General features: G+C 31.0%; 1 protein-coding gene across 1 annotated transcript; it reads right to left on the bottom strand.

Annotated features, from left to right (window-relative positions):
* Positions 1–715: 715 nt before the first annotated feature.
* LOC103489821 (tetraspanin-18) lies at positions 716–4002 on the bottom strand. Its single transcript, XM_008449127.3, has 6 exons — positions 3279–4002; positions 2614–2713; positions 2119–2199; positions 1934–2038; positions 1159–1338; positions 716–1063 (listed from the first exon to the last, which is right to left on the bottom strand). The coding sequence occupies exons 1-6, from the start codon at positions 3602–3604 to the stop codon at positions 1013–1015; spliced, it is 843 nt and encodes a 280-aa protein (XP_008447349.2). The 5' UTR covers positions 3605–4002; the 3' UTR covers positions 716–1012.
* Positions 4003–17680: the final 13678 nt, after the last annotated feature.

The following is a 17680-nucleotide window of genomic DNA, read 5'->3' as shown; positions in this document are numbered from 1 at the left end:
TTTTATTTTAAGAAATAGGGGTTTTTATTAAATCACAACTCAACAACACCTTTCAAACATATACTTTCTAAACTAATCTAACTTAACACAACACTAACCTTTCAAACACATACCTCCTTTCTAAACTAATGTAACTAATGTAACTTAACTCTGCGCCTTACACAGACTGGACACAATCAATTGACACAGACAAATAGTACGAACTCAATTCAACTGTGTCAAATTTTAATTTCAATTCATTTATTCCAAAAATGCCTCCAACTTTGCCTTTAAACCTTCTACTTACCCAAATATTTAACAAATACCTTGATTGTCAAAAATTGTAATACTACCCACCATTTCGTCTATGTAACAAAAAAGAAACACAATATAGAGTGGATATTGAGACAATTGTGGATTACTGATCTAGAATCGACACGATTTCAAGTTTTTACTTTCATACAAGATTCTAAAGATTATATATATATATATATATATATGTAACCAAATCATTGAAGGGATCGTGTTTCAATTGCAGATTTTGACCATTAGTTTACTATTGAGCTGCAGTCTGCGACAGCCTTTCAAAATGTCTCTTTAGCATCAATAGTATTTGTTCCTCAGAAGAGTGTTTACATTTTATATTAAAAGAGCAGTCGTAGTTATGATTCCAAAAAAGAAAGTTTCCACAAACAAATCCATTGGATTAGACCTAAACTTCTCACAAGAATCAGAATGGAAAAATAGAACTCAATCAAATTCCTCAACTTCGATGATATTCACACCTCATCATACACACCACAACCTCCCATTCTTTCACAAAGCTGATTGAAATCTATCCTATCTGACCAACCAAAAATCAAAGCACACGACATAGTGGAACAGTAACTTACAGACACCAATGACCAGTTCTCCTTGAGACTTTCGATTGAAGTCCAAGGTTAAATAACAATGTAGCAAAGAGAGAATCTGGTAGTAAAGTCGTGGTTCCTCTGATCTGCGCAAGGAAGGCTTTCTGTTTCACCTGCCTGATTTACGTACTTTGGTTTGATGAATTGTATCTGTCACTGTTGTTAAATCCATACTGCAACGAAATTGAAACAACGTTCAGAAACAAATTATCTGGAATTTACCCTCCCCTTTTCTTAAAAGAGAAGAGTGCATGGCAGAGCACAATACCTTTTCTCTCATGCGGGCGCCCCAAAGGTCAAAATGAGCACCAGCAGCTTGATTTGCTGGTGGATTAAGCAATGGCTCCCGTGTTCTATCTCGAACACCAACCTCCTCCTCTGTGTCATACTCAGTTTTACGGGTTGAAACCATGGATCTCAGAATAATTGCTAGCAGCAAAGACAATGCCTGAGGGATTGCATTAAAGACTCGAGTAAATGGCGTTAACAAGTATAATCAAATAGTGGCCGAGAGATTGAACTATAAACTTCAAGTAAACTGCATAGACAACCATCCTAATAGATAAGAAGAGATCACACAGCCAGAGGGGAAGCCTATAAGAACTTTGCATGAATCAAATAGAAATCATTTAAAAATATTCATATTCAGATTCAGATTCCTTAAAATGTTGTAATATTACACTTGATCTTCCATAAATGTTTCAAAAAACTACTATTGGAGTAGAAATCCGTTAGAATGTTGGAAAAAAAATAAAAACCTAAAATGGTGCTCTAGTGACACCAAATGGAACTAAAAAACCTCCACACCATCCCAAATTTCCAAATCACCATCTTGCATCCTAGTTTCCATCTAAAATTCTATAAGATTTCTACCCCAATGGTAGTTTGAAACATTTATAAAAGGTTATTACAACTTCTCAAAGAATAGAGGTATGTTTAGAAAAGAATAGCAAAGATCAAGTGAGTTATCTAAAATTTAGTCTATTAATATTCAACCACAAAATGAAGCAAACGGGTAGATGATTAGTTGCCATCAATTCTACCTGGGTTGAAATCACAACGATACCAATCCACTTGGATAGATCAATGTTGTCTTCAATGAATTGCCTAAGTTCGTCTAGTTCACCAGTTGGGTCCAACGGAAGATCCTGCATCATCGTTTTCAGGTAAATATATATTGACAGAGGAATTGGCACACAAACATTTGCTTCCATGTGCAGACGTTTACCTTCTCCCACCGGCGATCAATTGCAATAAATGCCACCAGAGCCACTTCAACGATAATAAATAGCATTATAAGCATGTTATACTAGGATTGTTAGGTTAAGGGAAAGAGTGCTAAATAGAAATGTTTACTTATCAAGAAACAAAGTACTTCCCACTTCAAAAGAAAACAGTACAAAAGAGCTGGGAGGAGTAAATGTTCTCTTATTGAAAAAGACGGGATAATAGGATGAAGTGCACAATCGAAGAGAGTACATCCTCTTTCCTCCTCCATTTGTCCTGAATTAAACCACTGGAATACAATTCTTCAGTAAGTTCCGCACGATCACATGCGTCCCTTTAGCAAGTTTCTATCAGTTCTCATGAATTCTACAAGGTGTATGATTCAGTCGTCTTACTCAAGAGCAAATGCAAATTCAGTATCGAAGTATTTTAGATGCGTAAATGGCAATATCTAAAACTGAAAAACAAGCTGTAATAGGGTAAAATGGTAGGATACGAAACAGAGGCAGCAGCCACTTATTGCTTCAGCTGCAATACAGCCAACTAAAGTAATACAACACAACAAGACGCCAAATCCCATGAATGAGTAGATGAACCTGCCACCACCAACAAAAAGAAAAAAAATCAAACTAACAATCTTATTAGCCTATTGAACTCAACACTTAACGATATAATTACCAGTATGCAGCAATGATCGCAATAATAACTCAACATAAAATTGAGAGATGTAAATCTTGAAGTGCCAATTAATACAGAAAGAGAATCAACAGGAAGAAGACTTCAGCAAGATTCATGTTTAGGTTACTTCTCAAAGAAGAATCCCATCCATCCATGATCAATCATAAACATATCATGTCGTCAACAAGAATTAAGAGTAAAATTGATGCCACTGAAGTCATGTGGAAATAAATTTCAACAGTACAAATGATTGTTAGGGAATGAAGAAAAGAAAAAAGAAAAGAAAAGGCAAGTTGAATTAATTTAGAGTATAAAATCCCAACCCTAACGACTTAAATCCGCAGCCAAGAGATCATAGATTACGAAACTTTCCCAATTCATAAATGCGTTACATGGAGTCTCCCTAATTAAAAACTCACAAGAAATACAAGGAGTCGAGAAGCTCACAGAAATTTCCAATCTACAAATTCAAACAAATCTCACCAAGGGGCTGGAAGCTTAAAGGCGTTCAGTTCAAGCTTTAATTCTTCCATATTGAACTCAGGAATGAAATCGGCAGCTATATCCATAGCTGTGATGCGATCGGCAACGGTGACTGATTCAGAATTTAAATAAAACGAAACCGAACTAGCCGCCGGAGAAGGAGCCAAAGCCGGTACAGGAGGAGGCGGAGAAACAGGAACATGGTGGTTCCAGCGATCAAGCATCCATGCAGAATAGACTATAATCGAAACCCCAACAAAAGCTTGAAGAAAATTGAAGCATTTGAGGATGAAAGCGAGAGAAACATGACAACATGTGCGATCCATTACTTATTCTTCGTTCGGAATGAATTTGAAGGTCAAAGAATTCGAACCCTAATCCAAAATTTGAGGGTCCGTTTTTGATAGGGGAAAAATGGGAAAACTTTTGAGTGAATAATCAAAAGAGAGAAAAAGAAAAAGGTGGGAGAGAAAGGGTTAATCGCAACAAATCATATGGGTTTGGGTTCACTTTGGATTCGATTCTGTAATCGAATCGAAACGATCGATTGGGTCGAAGCAACGCTGTATTGTTATTAAGAAACTAAAGATTTATTCACAAAAAACACTGGATTTTCCCTCTCTCTGCATTTGAATAAGTTTGTTTTTACATTATTACAGCATTGCTCTCCCAAGAAAACGAAGAGCGACAACAAGAAACTATTTATATTTCTATTTAAGGAAAGGGTTAGAATTTTAGGTCATTGTAATGGAAATGAAAAGGCAATTTAGTATCTACGTTTTGTTTTTTATTTTTCTATTAAAAAAAGCAACCAAAATATAAAATATACTTGACTGATCGGAAAATCTTTATAAATATAACATTAAGATATTTACGTTATGTACGTTATGTGTAACAAAGTTAGTCATCTTTTAAATATTATATGTTTGTAATTTTCTTCTATTGTCCTTCTCCTTCTCCTATGCGATTTGATTTTTTTCTTTTCTTCGTCTTTCTTCTCTCTTTTTTCTTTTTATTGAACTGTTATTTGATTCGTGTATTAAAAATAAAAGATTTTTTTTTCAAACTGTCATTCGGTTGTTCAAGATCGTGTATTTGAAAAAAACGTCGTTTATATTTGGCAAAATCTAAACGATCGTGTATAAAAATAGCTAAATTTAAAAGATCGTGTACAAAAATTTTTGAAAAAATCATTTAAATTTGACTACTTAAATCTAAACAATCAAATCTAAATAATTGTATACAAAATCTATACGATTGAAACAATCGTGTACAGTGAATGTTGAAAAAAATGTTTAGATTTGACTTTCCAAATTTAAAGCATCGTGTATCAAATATATTATATTTGTCTTGATGAGACATTTTTTGTATTTTTTATTATGGACCTGTGGGTTTTTTCGTTTTCGAAATTGTTCTATACAGTGTGAATATTTTGTCGTTTTATTATATATTTTTTAAAAGACTCCTAATCTATAACATTTTTGTTTCTTCATTTCTAAAAGTTAGGCAAAAAACAATAATTTTATTTTAATATATGGTAAAATTTTCATTTGGCTACGCAATTATATTTATTTTTGGTATAGGTCCTTAATTTAATTCCCAATTTTGATGATTTATTTTCTTTCTTTCTTTCTTTTTTTAATGTCTTTATTTGTTTAATTTGTTTTCTACATTTATTAACTTTTTATATTTATATGTTAAATATATCTTAATTTATTTTTTTCTAATATTTATTAATATTTCATTGTTACATGATTGCTTAAATTTGATTGTTTAGATTTGGTTAGCAAGGAAGTTTTAGCCAACTAATGAGGTCCAATACAGTATCTTGATCAAGACAAGAATCAGTGGCTAGCATGGATAGGAGATCCTTATGTCATAATTGTGGAAAATTTCATATAGGTGAATGTTTGATTGAAGCAAATGTGTGTTATCATTGCAAACAACCAGAACGCTGAAGAAAAAATTTGTCTTGGTTAGAGATGGATGGACAAAAGGACTCTCAAGCTGAAACATAGACAATTAACCAACCAAGAGCAACCAAAGCTAGTGGAGAAGGAGCAAGTGAATGAAAATTTCAAGGTAGACCATGATAGCAAGGAAAGGCGTATGCTCTAGGTTATCAAGAAGTGGAACAGATATCAGACGTCATTACTAGTATGTTATTTAATTAAACTTTTTTATTTAATTTAAGTTAATAGAATGCTAGAGTTAGGGTTGTTCGAAATTTCGAGGACGAAATTTCTTAAGGGGGTGAGGAATATTGTAAAACCCTAAACTTTAAGGATCTTTAGAACTTATAAGAACTAAGTAAAGGAAAGAAAAATGTTAATGAAGAGATTGAAAGATTGAAAAGGGAAGACATAATAGAGTTGAGTAAAGAAATCTCGAGAAATATTAAGAGTTCTTGGGTCAAATCATGTAATCTCGAGGCTGATCTCGATGATGACTTGTGAGATCCTTATCGCTTTGTGAAATCTCATGTAGGAAAGATACCAACAAGGACAACCAGGCAATGAAAGTCTATGGAAAGAGAAATTTCTATGCGAAAAAAGGGGCGGGAGTACTGACACTCTGCGAACTGACCATATAATACAAAGAAGCTATGTGTTGAACTAAGAAGGCATTGAAAGTTTTTTCCCACGAAGGTAAGTGATGTATTTTATTATCCCCATGGAGTCGACGTTTGATTTGACTCTGCCACCCATTTAAGGTCAGGATAAGAAAGTGTTAGCACCACATGACATTTTGATATTTAAGAATTTCCACTATCGACTAGAAGTAATCATTCCGGCAAAGGAAGATCACCAGAAATAGGGCTATAAATAGACGATTTTTAGTCAGTTGTAGGAACTAATTCATTTAAGAAAAGTTAAAGAAGATTGAAGGAAGACCACTAATTCCTCATCAATTACACCTAGTGAAGATCGTAAGAAGTGTCCAGAAGATTTCGAAGTCAAGGGCTAAAGAAGACAATTTGACAGTTAGTGGTTTATTGAAAAATGTTTGCAAAAGTCCGGAGTTCTAGCTTGATTCTGGAGTTTCAAATGCACTTGTATTTCGAATCTTAAACTATGAATTTTCTATCAAAAAGTCTTGAGTCATGTGATGCATATGATTTCTCGTATATTCTTAACTCTTAAAATAAAACTCTTATGAATTATGATGATATGATAAGATGATTTTGTATCGTACACAATGGAAATACTTTATTCCTGTTGTGTGATCTGAGATAGAATGCCCTATTCTTATTGTGTGATCTGGAATAGGATGTTGCATACTGACTGTGTGACCTAATATGAGATGTCCTTTGCTTGCTGTGTGATGTGGAATTGGAGGACATACCAGGCATTATAAAATCTATTATAGAATATTGCCGCATTGAGACCACTCCGTATAACAGCAACCTAGCAAAAGAGTGTGGTGAACGCTTAAGTTGGGGAAAAAGGGGTACAAAGAAATAATTAAACGTGCAGAAGACTTCTACGAGATAAAATGTGCAAAATGAGTATCATGGATGATTTTCAAAAAAATGAATTTATTAATCTCCTAATAAGAGAAGAAATCAATTTTGGCTAGGAATCGCATGATTTGAATAATTATTTTCTTTTACTTTATCGTTTGAAGAATTTAGGCAAAAAGTACCCCATTCAGTAGACATTTTCATCTAACTTTTCAACTGCTTTGATTTATTCTCCCTACCCCTCAGGTAGCGAGGAATATCCGACCTTCGTCCTACCATCTTAATCGCCTGACGTGTCATCCTCAATCTGCATCATCTATTTTGGCAATGGCCACTATTCTCTCGCAATAATTTAGAAGCTAGGCAAGATAGTTTAAAGAGTTATAGGGGATAGTTAAAATAGTAAAGTCTCTTTTGTATTAACGAAGTACCTATACCCATGTATTCTACTTTTACTATCAATGGATGAATTGTATTCTGTTAGTCTTCACATTGGGTTAGCTTTCTTTTATCCCATTCTTTCGGTTATGTTTCGCTTACTAGACAATATGCATGATATCTCGTGGAGAGAATTATGTAGAAAGCTTAGGCGGTCACACCTTCACTTAATCGGGTTGGACAGATTTTATGACTGGATGTGACATGACTGGCAGAGATCAAGGGCAGGAAAGCTTAAGAAGATGGATCTCGGGGGATATCTCGGAGCTTTCTCAACCAAGAGGTAGAACAAGATGCTTTTGATGTAAGTATCTCGGGCAAACATGTGAGATCTCGAGCAAGATTGAATGCAGAAGTGAAATCTCGGGGCAATCTAAGTGTTCATTCAGTCAAGATTCGAAGAAAGGGAGAATCATAGGGAGTTTTGGAAAATCTCGGGGTAAAATTGTCACATACCCTCCCAGATCACCTACTCTCGACCTGAGAGACGACGTGAAGTCAAATGATATCATTCCCCTCCAAACAATATCAGCTTTCCCTTAACCCCGAACCCTTAAACATTTTGCAAGCTAAAGTCTTTAACAGTCATAAAGAATGAAACTGAGATGTAGCCCATTTAAAAAAAAATGATTTTATAACCTTAATATTCTTATAGGAAACATTTAATAATGAAAACCATAAGATTACCCTCGGTTCATTTTAAACTCTAACCTATTAGAACTTAACAACTTTTTTGACATCTAAAATAAAAGTGGTTTGGTAGTCGTAAGTATAGCACCCCAAGCTACATAATCTACATCTAAAAAGAGGGAAACATTTTGAAAGGGTAAGTCAAAAGACTTAGTAAGTGTGAGACTTGTGTTAGAACTGAAGGTTGATCTCGGGACTATGGCAAATCGAGATGAAGGACGGAAGGGTTATAGGTATAGCATCTCGGGCAATCAAGTGGAATCCCAGGCAAGATCTGGGACAGAAGGCTAATCCTAGGGCAATCTCAGTGTTGGTTCATGATAACTTGTAGAAATACAAGTCATTATGGTCTTTTATGTAAAATAATGAAGCTTTATCGCATAAGAACAGAAGGAAACATGGGAAAAAGTAGAGGATTTGATTAACTTATGTATCATATATTACAAAAGAACTTTATCCCTATTTTATCGCATTTTGTATGTCTTATCCCAGGATAATAGACAAAAAGAAGTAGAGCTTAGCCATAGAAAGCTAGGCGAGGAGACGTGTCTAACCAACACAACGAAAATCATAAAAGCACATGTTAGAAAAAAAGGACGAAAGGACATCTATATAGTGCCAGTTCAGCTTTAATCAGAAGAATTAATTAGGCGTGGAATGTCCGATCAACATCACTCTCTACCTATAAATAGAAGACTCTACTTCAGAACATGTTGTGCGAAATTGGACTAGAGAGCAAGTTCATTCATCTTCTATACTTTCTTTTTTAGTACTAGGTGAGAGCTTAAAACAAAAAAAGAGTTCTTCCCTTACCATTTTTTCCTCAGCAAAGAGGCAAAAATTAGAGCCGAGGAGTATGAGAAATCATATTTTGAGGAATATTCACTTCTAAGTCCATTTTATGTTTTCCTTGTATTAATTTATAACATGTACTCCATAGCCAAAGGTCTTAAAGTTATAGTTATAAAATTAATGCATTTCTTCTATCACTCTCCTATTTCCCTTTTAATATCCACTTTCAATCTATTTAACTAGTTTTTTAGTAATGCAATGTGTTATTGATATTAGAGAATCTGAATGTATATCTTGTAAGTTTTGTATATCTAAACGTAGACATCAAAGCATTGTTTATTTTAGAGAAAAGACAATCGCATTAATAGCGATCGCCTGACAAGTGAGCACATATTTAACTAAGCGAGCGGCAAAGAGAATGTAGCAATACATTCTCATCACTTAATTCATCTTTCGAATAAGTTGAAGAGATATTAACGTGTGCGCCAAAAGCGTCGAAAGATTGCTCACCTTAAATTAGGATAGATTACTTGCAATATATACAAATTGATTAGATATAAATAATGGCTTAACTTTAAGTATTTGGATCCTGAGAGGCGAGTAAGTATGGTGGAGGCGTCAAAAGGATGCTCGCCTTAATTCTAAAGTTAATAGATGCTTTGTATCTCCTCAAAATGTTAATGCACATTACATTGCAATTAGTTAATTAAATATTCCTTCATGCCACGCCTGTAACATGAGTTCATTATCCATCATGCGCCATCTCCACAATCACCTTGCACCAATTGCACCTTAGTGTACATAATTAGGATAAAATATACTATTCATAACCATATTGTATATATTATACCACATGAGTATGGTTGCGCGATAGATTTAATAGGAACATTGATTCCCTGAGTTCAACCCTGGATTTACCAGGAAATCTCTCTTCATTTACACTTGGGCAATAGAAAGGAAAACTTGTATTACAAGCACATCATGAGAAGAAAAGCAACGCATAGATAGGATTTGCCCCTTTTATCGCATCATCCTATTCTAGTTGCTTAAGAGGTCGCTCAACTAGAGCTTAATATGCATATCCAGGAACAAATGTTGCATTACATGAAACAAGCAGTTTAGTTGAGATTAGAAGAAGAGAAAGTAAATTAAGAAGATCTCGAGCAATCCCGGACACGAGTTATGAAATCCCAAATTTCTAAGACCTTTAAATATTGTTAAGTCTTGGGACAATAAGATTTTAGGGAAAATAAAAGTCTTCAAAGAAGATTTAATTTTGAGTTTAAGACAAAAAAAAAAAGGAAAATTGGAAAAAAATTGACTAAGTGTCAAAGAAGGAGAGCTAGGCGTTAAGGGCAAAGGTGTAGGTGTCCAAAGTAATCAAATAACCTCTGAAGATACAAGAGGTTGGTGTTTTGATAATGGGCTAGGCGGTCAAGTGAATGAAAATAACATCTAAACTAGCATGTTCTAGGAGGCTAGGTATGGTTAGCAAACCTCTAAAGCTAGGCGAGAAAGAAATGATTGGGCAGCCAAACATTAAAATAACCTTAAAAAAGAAAAGTCTTAGAGTTTAGAGGATGCTTAGTAAACAAGGAGTTGCTAGGCGAGATGAACTAAGAGATTAGCAAGCATAGAAGTGGGCAGCAAAGGCTACGCGAGGAAGAGCTTCTATGCCAGAAAGCTTATAGCCATGGAGGTTAGTAGGTAAGGAACTAGGCTTTTGAAAAGGCTAGGCACATGCAAGTGATCATACCAGTCACTTGTTTCGTCTGTTCCTCATCAATTATTTTTACTACGATCAACATTACAACCTCATAGACATAAGATCATCGTACCTTTGGAACTCAGTAGCTTTTTCGATCAACCTTGATTTAAGCGATCTTCTTCAACTTGTGTTTTTTCTAATTTTTCGTTGCACGCGTAACCACCACGTAACATCCTATTTATACACATATATATTATATGTATAAATCTTCTCTAAACCAGATTCCTAGAATAGTGGGAAATCTTATATTTCTTAAATATATCATCTTTTATTTAATTCATTAATCAAAGATATTTAGTCAAAGATATTCCATAAAATCTTTTAGACAAACACTCCAACAGGATTAAGTAAAGTTGTGGATTTTTAGTGTTGTTGAAGTTGAATTAAATTAAATAATTATGGATGTTATTTAATTAAATTGTGGGGTGGAAAGTTTGTTGGAGATTTGATAATTATATGTATATGTGGAAATATATATATAATTATTATGTTAAAGGAAAAGATAATTATATTTGTTGAAATATAATCATTTAAGAAAAAGATAACATGTATTTTGGAGAAAAGATATTTATTAAGGGAGAAAAAGGAAAATAATTATATTATGGGAAAATATAATTATTTGTAAAAGGATAATTATTTTAGAGAAAGATAAACAATAATTAATTATTGTGGAAGATAATTAATTATTTTGGAGAAAGATAAATGATAATTAATTATTGTGCAAGATAATTAATTACTTTGGAAAAAGATAAATGATAATTAATTATTGTGGAAGATAATTAATTATTTTGGAGAACAACAAATAATACTTAATTATTGTGGAAGATAATTAATTATTTTCGAGAAAGATAAATAATAATTAATTATTGTGAAAGATAATTAATTATTTTAAAGAAAAGATAAATAATAATTAATTATTGTGGAAGATAATTAATTATTTTGGAGAAAGATAAATAATAATTAACGATTGTGGAAGATAATTAATTAATCTGCAGAAGGTTAAATATTGATTATGGTGAGGATTTGTTATGATTGGATAAATAAAGAAAGAGAAGAAATTGGATTTATTTAAAAGAAAATTGATAATTATATATTGAAATATAATTATTGGAAAAAAATGTAATATCCGAAATCTTGAAGGAGTTTTTATTAATTAGGTTAAATTATTTGGGTGTTATATTAAGGATTGGAACTAGAATTTAATAGTTGGGTTAAGATAATTCATGTTGGAAGTGTAAACTTTAGTTTCATGATTATACAATAAAATCCTAACATTGTATATAACAATAATTGCCAAGATCTTTGAACTAGATAATTTTACAAATTGAATTTAGTTAAAAAACAACATACCTTGATTACCTTGATCCATAATAATCTTCTTAGGGATTGGTTCTCTCACTGTCTCATTAAGTAGTTTATTCTTCCTATCAAGAAAGCTAAATTAAGTCTAAAGGAAGGTAAGTGAGAGAAACACAATTCCTCAAGAAGATTATTATGGATCAAGGTGATCAAGGTATGTTGTTTTTTAACTAAATTTAATTTGTAAAATTATCTAGTTCAAAAATTTTGACAATTATTGTTATATACAATGTTAGGATTTTATTGTATAATCATGAAACTAAAGTTTACATGTGGTATCAAAGCCTTGATTGAGAACTTGTAATTTTACCTGGATGATTAATGATTTGTTTTAATGTTTCCCGCTGCATGTTTTTTCTTTTAAATTTAAATCAAGATTCTTCAATTATTGATTATCATTTGAATTAAATATTCTTTGATTAAAGATTATGAATTTGAAAATTTGTTTTTATGGAAAGCCGGAAGAAGAAAAGAAAATTATAAAAAATTTTAAATTCATCGTTTTTTCTTCAAGGGGTTAATTCATTCACCACCGGCAACCTTCTTTTCCTTTGATAAAATTCATTGAGCCACTTATTAATGATTAAAGTGTTACGAAAATTTGATAATTTTTTAAAGAATTAAGATATTGATTTTGATATAAATTTCAATTATCTATTTGAAAGGCCACGAATTAAGTTAATATTCTAATCCTTGATTAAAAGAATTAAAATGTAATAAAGATTACGATATTGTCGAAAATCTAATTCATCATAAATTTAATTAAATTTTAGATTTTAATGAAATATTGCATATATTTAGTTTATGTTGAAATTGAAGATTATGAATTAATTATAATTTATGTGTTATGCATATATTATGTTTTAAAGTATCAATATATCCTAGTCATTTTAAATTATGCATTAAATGAGAATTTTAATAAAATTATTTGCAATATTAATATTTTTGCAAATCTTGCGCTTAAAATCACTTGGAAATTATGTTATTCGATATCTATATGTTAGGAATAATTTGTTAGTCATCAAAGTGACCAAATTAGTATGTTATATAGATATCAAACTAAACTTAATTGGTTAAAAATAAAATAAATATTTTATTCTCTTATTATGAAAAAGAAAATATTTTATTTTTCTTATCATAGAAAATCTTTTATTTTCTTATTGTGAAAAAGAAAAAGAAAATAAAGAAGAAAGGATCTTCCATTTTTTTTATTATGAAAGATAAAAATCTTTTATTTTTTTTATCATGGAAAATATTTTATCTTCTTATTATAAAAAATATATATAAAGAAAAGGAAGATAAAGATATCATCCGGAGATAATTTATTCAAAATAATCATATTATCAAGATCAGAGTTTTCCAAGATTCAGTTTTTGTTTTTTTTGGATTTAAAGTTATCCCAAATTTACTTACGTTCTTAATTACCCATTAATGTTATCTATTTTTCATGATTGAGTTACTTAAATTTAAAATATAATAAATATGGTACAATAAATTATGTTTTATTGTCCCTTTTGTATTATGCTTAAGTCACAAATAATTTAAACCATGTATTTGTTTGTGATTATTTGATATCTATAGTATAAATAATTTGTTAGTCACCAAAGTGGCCAAATAAATTCAATCGATATCAAATTAAAGTTAAACTCAATTACTCATATTCATGTGATGCTGATGAATCATATTATATTATGAAATATAAAGATATTATTATGAGTATATTGATTTGCATTATTATAAAACATTTAAATTGCCCAAAGGTAATTAGTAATTTTATAATTTTGAATCTTATTGTGGTTAATTTGAATTGTTTTATTATGATGTCTATGTTATGAACAGTTTGTTAGTCACCAAAGTGGCCAAATTGGTAAATGTTTAGACATCAAATTAAAGTTGATTAAATTACTCATGTTCATCTGATGCTAGTGAATGAGATATTGTGAAACATTAATGATTTGTCGTGAGTGTATTGATTTTCGCTATTATAAAACATTTAATTTGCCCAAAGGTAATTAATAGTTTTACAATTTTGAATCTTATGCGGGTTAATTGAGGTGTTTGGTTAGATATTATTAGTATATTCAAAGATAACTAATGTATCTAATTTGAGCATTTAAATTACCAATTATATGGAACTAAATCTAGTATCAGTTAAGTGTAAATGTTGTACATCGTTGTGCCTTCCAAAGAAGAACTTCAATGTATAAGTTAATGATTATTTAATATTATCTGAATCAGTATTGTATCTTTATGTTTATTTCTCAAAGCAATAATGTATAAGCATATCTACTTTTGTAATTGCATCATCTACTCCTGTTTCTATTCATTCGCATGCTACATTTATAATCAAGTTTAATGGACTCAATTTTTTCTGATTGGTGCAAACAAATCCAATTCCATCTTGGAGTTTTGGATCTTGATTATTTGGCACTTTTAAGTGAGAAACCTGTTGCACTTACTTCAGCTACTAACAGTGACGAGGATAGATCTTTCTATAAAGCTTGAGAAAGATCCAATAGATTGAGCCTAATGTTTATGCGAATAATTGTAGTAAACAATATCAAGTTCGCAATTACAATATTGAAATACCAAGGATTTTATAAATTTATGGAAAATACGATGAGAAAGCACGTTGTTTTGACTTTCTAAATTCCTAGAAAGTCATGGTATAGGTGCTCAATACACAGTACCAGGAACACCACAACAAAATGGTGTTGCAAAAGGACGTAATATCATACATTAATGAATGTGGTTAGAAGCATGTTAATTAATTTATCTTTACCTGTGTCCTTGTGGATGTATGCATTAAGAACCGCTTAATATTTATTAAACATGTTCCTAGTAAGTCAGTTCTAAAGACATCTTTTGAATTGTGGACAGTAAGGAAACCTAGTTCAAGGCACCTACATGTTTAGGGTTGTTAAGCATAAGTAAGAATTTATAATCCACATGACAAGAAACTGGATTCAAGAACTACAACCAGTGGTTTCTTCATTGGTTATCTAGAAAACAAAAGGGTATAGATTTTATTGACCTAACCATAGTATTTGAATAGTTGAAACTGGAAATGTGAGGTTTATTGAGAATGCCGTAATTAGTGGGAGTTTGGTATCACATAAAGTGAAAATTCAAGAAGTTAGGGTGGAAATTCCTTCATCTATAACTTCTTCTCAAGTTGTTGTTTTTGTAGTTGTTGACCCTGTTAACAATCCACAAGAAGAACAAATTAATGGTCAAACACCACATAATGATGTTATAATAGATGAACCTCTAACTGAGTGACCACAAGAAATAGAGTTAAGAAGATCTATAAGACAAAGAATATCAGTTATTTCTGATGACTGTGGTTTTATCTACATGAATCAAAATTTTACTTAAGCATTGATAATGATTAAGTTTCGTTTTCACAAGCCATTAAAGGAGATAATAATGCCAAATGGTTAGATGTCATGAAAGAAGAGTTAAAATCAATTAATGATAATGAAGTCTAGGACTTTGTAGAATTGCCTAAAGAAAAGTAAAAGAGTTGGGTGTAAATGAGTCTTTAAGACCAAACTTGACTCAAATGGCAATATCGAACGACACAAGGCTTGACTTGTTACCAAAGGTTATTCTCAGAAAGATGACATTGACAATAATGAGACCTTTCTCTTATATCGAAAAAGTACTCATTAAGAAGTATTATGGTTTTAGTAGCTCATTATGATTTAGAGCTTCATCAAATTGATGTGAAAACTACTTCTCTAAATGGGAATTTAGATGAAAAAATGTTCATGGATCAACCAGAAGGTTTTATGCTTGAAGGAAAGGAACATATGATGTGATACCATCACATCTTTTGGTTTTAAAGAAAACATTGTTGATCAATGTATATACCAAAGAATAAGTCTAATTATTATCCTTGGTCTATATGCTTACTTACAAAAAATCCAATCATCTTCAGGTGATTGGATATTTAGATTCAAATTTTGTCGGATGTGTGGATACAAAAGATCCACTTTTGACTATATGTTCCTATTAGCTAAAGGAGCAATTTCATGAAAAAGTGCGAAGTAGTGTATTGTTGCTACATCCACTATGAAGATTGAATTTGTAGCATGCTTTGAGGCTACGATTTATGTTTTATGGCTGCAGAACATTATCTCAAGACTTGGAATTATCGACTGTATTGCCAAGCCACTGAGAATATATTGTGATAATTTTGCGGTAGTTTTCTTCTGAAAGAAAAAAAAAAAACGACAGGTATTCTAAAGGTGCTAAACGTATGAAATTAAAATACTTTGTTATTAAAGAAGAAAAGTTCAGAAACAAAGAGTGTCAATCAAACACATTAGCACTAAACTTATGATTGCATATCTACTAAATAAAGTATTGCTACCATAGACATTCAATGATCATGTCAAACATGTGGGCATAGTGTTGAATTAGGGTATTATCTTTTAACCTAATGAGACTAATAAATAATAAGCCAAAAATGGATAAATAATATATAATGCAATTGGGCCACATTAATGATAATATTATATTTAAGAATAAATTTAACAGGAAGTTATGAGTGATTCATTGGAAAAGATTTGATTGATTAAAAGAATTAAAGATTTAAGTTAAATTGAGATTTTGGAGGGAAAAGTTGATTTTGGTGGAATTGGATTTAATTGAGTATATATATATGGATATATATATTTAATTAATAATTTAGGATTCTTGTGGAATATGATATTAATTATTTGGTTTTGTATAAATAATTAATATGGAAAAGTGAAGTTAATTCTATAATAGAATATAATTATATTTGTTTGAAAAAGAAGACAATCCATGAGGAGAGAGATGGTTGATTTGATTGGACGAAAAAGATATATACTTATTTAGAAGAGAGAATGTGATTTAAATAAATATATATGTTTATTATAGATTTTGGTGAGAGAAAAATAATAATAATAATAAAGAAGTATTATTATTATTAATGGTTATAAATGTCTAAGATTTTGTGTATTTAAGGAATTTATTGAGGAAAGATAATGGGAAGAAAGATATATGTGTATTTTTTGTATTATATATATATATCTTAAAAGGAAAAGGAAATAATAATAATAAATATTATTGTTATTATTTGGGTCTATAAATAACTTTGGAATGCTTAAGTTAGAAAGAAAAGGAAAAAGAAAAGGAAAAAATTATTTATCTCCTTCACTAAGATAACCCTATGTTGTCGTCGTCTGACCAGTTTTAGTCGTGATTGGTCCCTTTGGCAAAGCTTGAAGTTTTAAAGTGATGAATTTTTCCAACAAGGATAAGAAAAATTTTCAACCTTCCATGGTAAGCTAAGGTAATTAAATTAATAATTTATTAATTTAATTTTAGACCTTTTTTGGGTCTCTTTAAAGGTTCAATTGGCTAATTCTTGAACAATTAATTTTGGATTTTTTCCCAATCAAGGTTGAATTGGTTTTAACCCCAATTTTTAGAAAATTATTTAATTGGGAGAATAATTGGATGATAGCCAATTGCTAATTTTATTAATTAAGATAATGAAATTTCCTTTTATGATTAATTAGGATCAAATTAATCGGAGAATTTTTACTGTCAGCTATGGAGTACTTTGTTTGGCTAAAATCTCCAAGTAAGAGATTATTTTACTAGACCTTCGAACTAAATTTAAGAGACCGCATATAATTATAGTTATTCATTGATGATAACTAAAATGCATAACTCGATGCTACTGATGATGACTGACATTATATTGATGATTGATGATGATGACTGATATTATTTTGATGACTGATTTACATTGATGATGATGTATGGTATATTTATCACATGATTAAGGACGTTAAAATTAATACTCATGTCATGTTATGATGTTATATTATGCTACATGCTATGGATTGGACG

This window comes from Cucumis melo, chromosome 4 (assembly GCF_025177605.1).
Source record: "Cucumis melo cultivar AY chromosome 4, USDA_Cmelo_AY_1.0, whole genome shotgun sequence".
NCBI classification, from domain to species: Eukaryota; Viridiplantae; Streptophyta; class Magnoliopsida; order Cucurbitales; family Cucurbitaceae; genus Cucumis; species Cucumis melo.
This window is presented reverse-complemented; position numbering and strand designations above follow the sequence as displayed.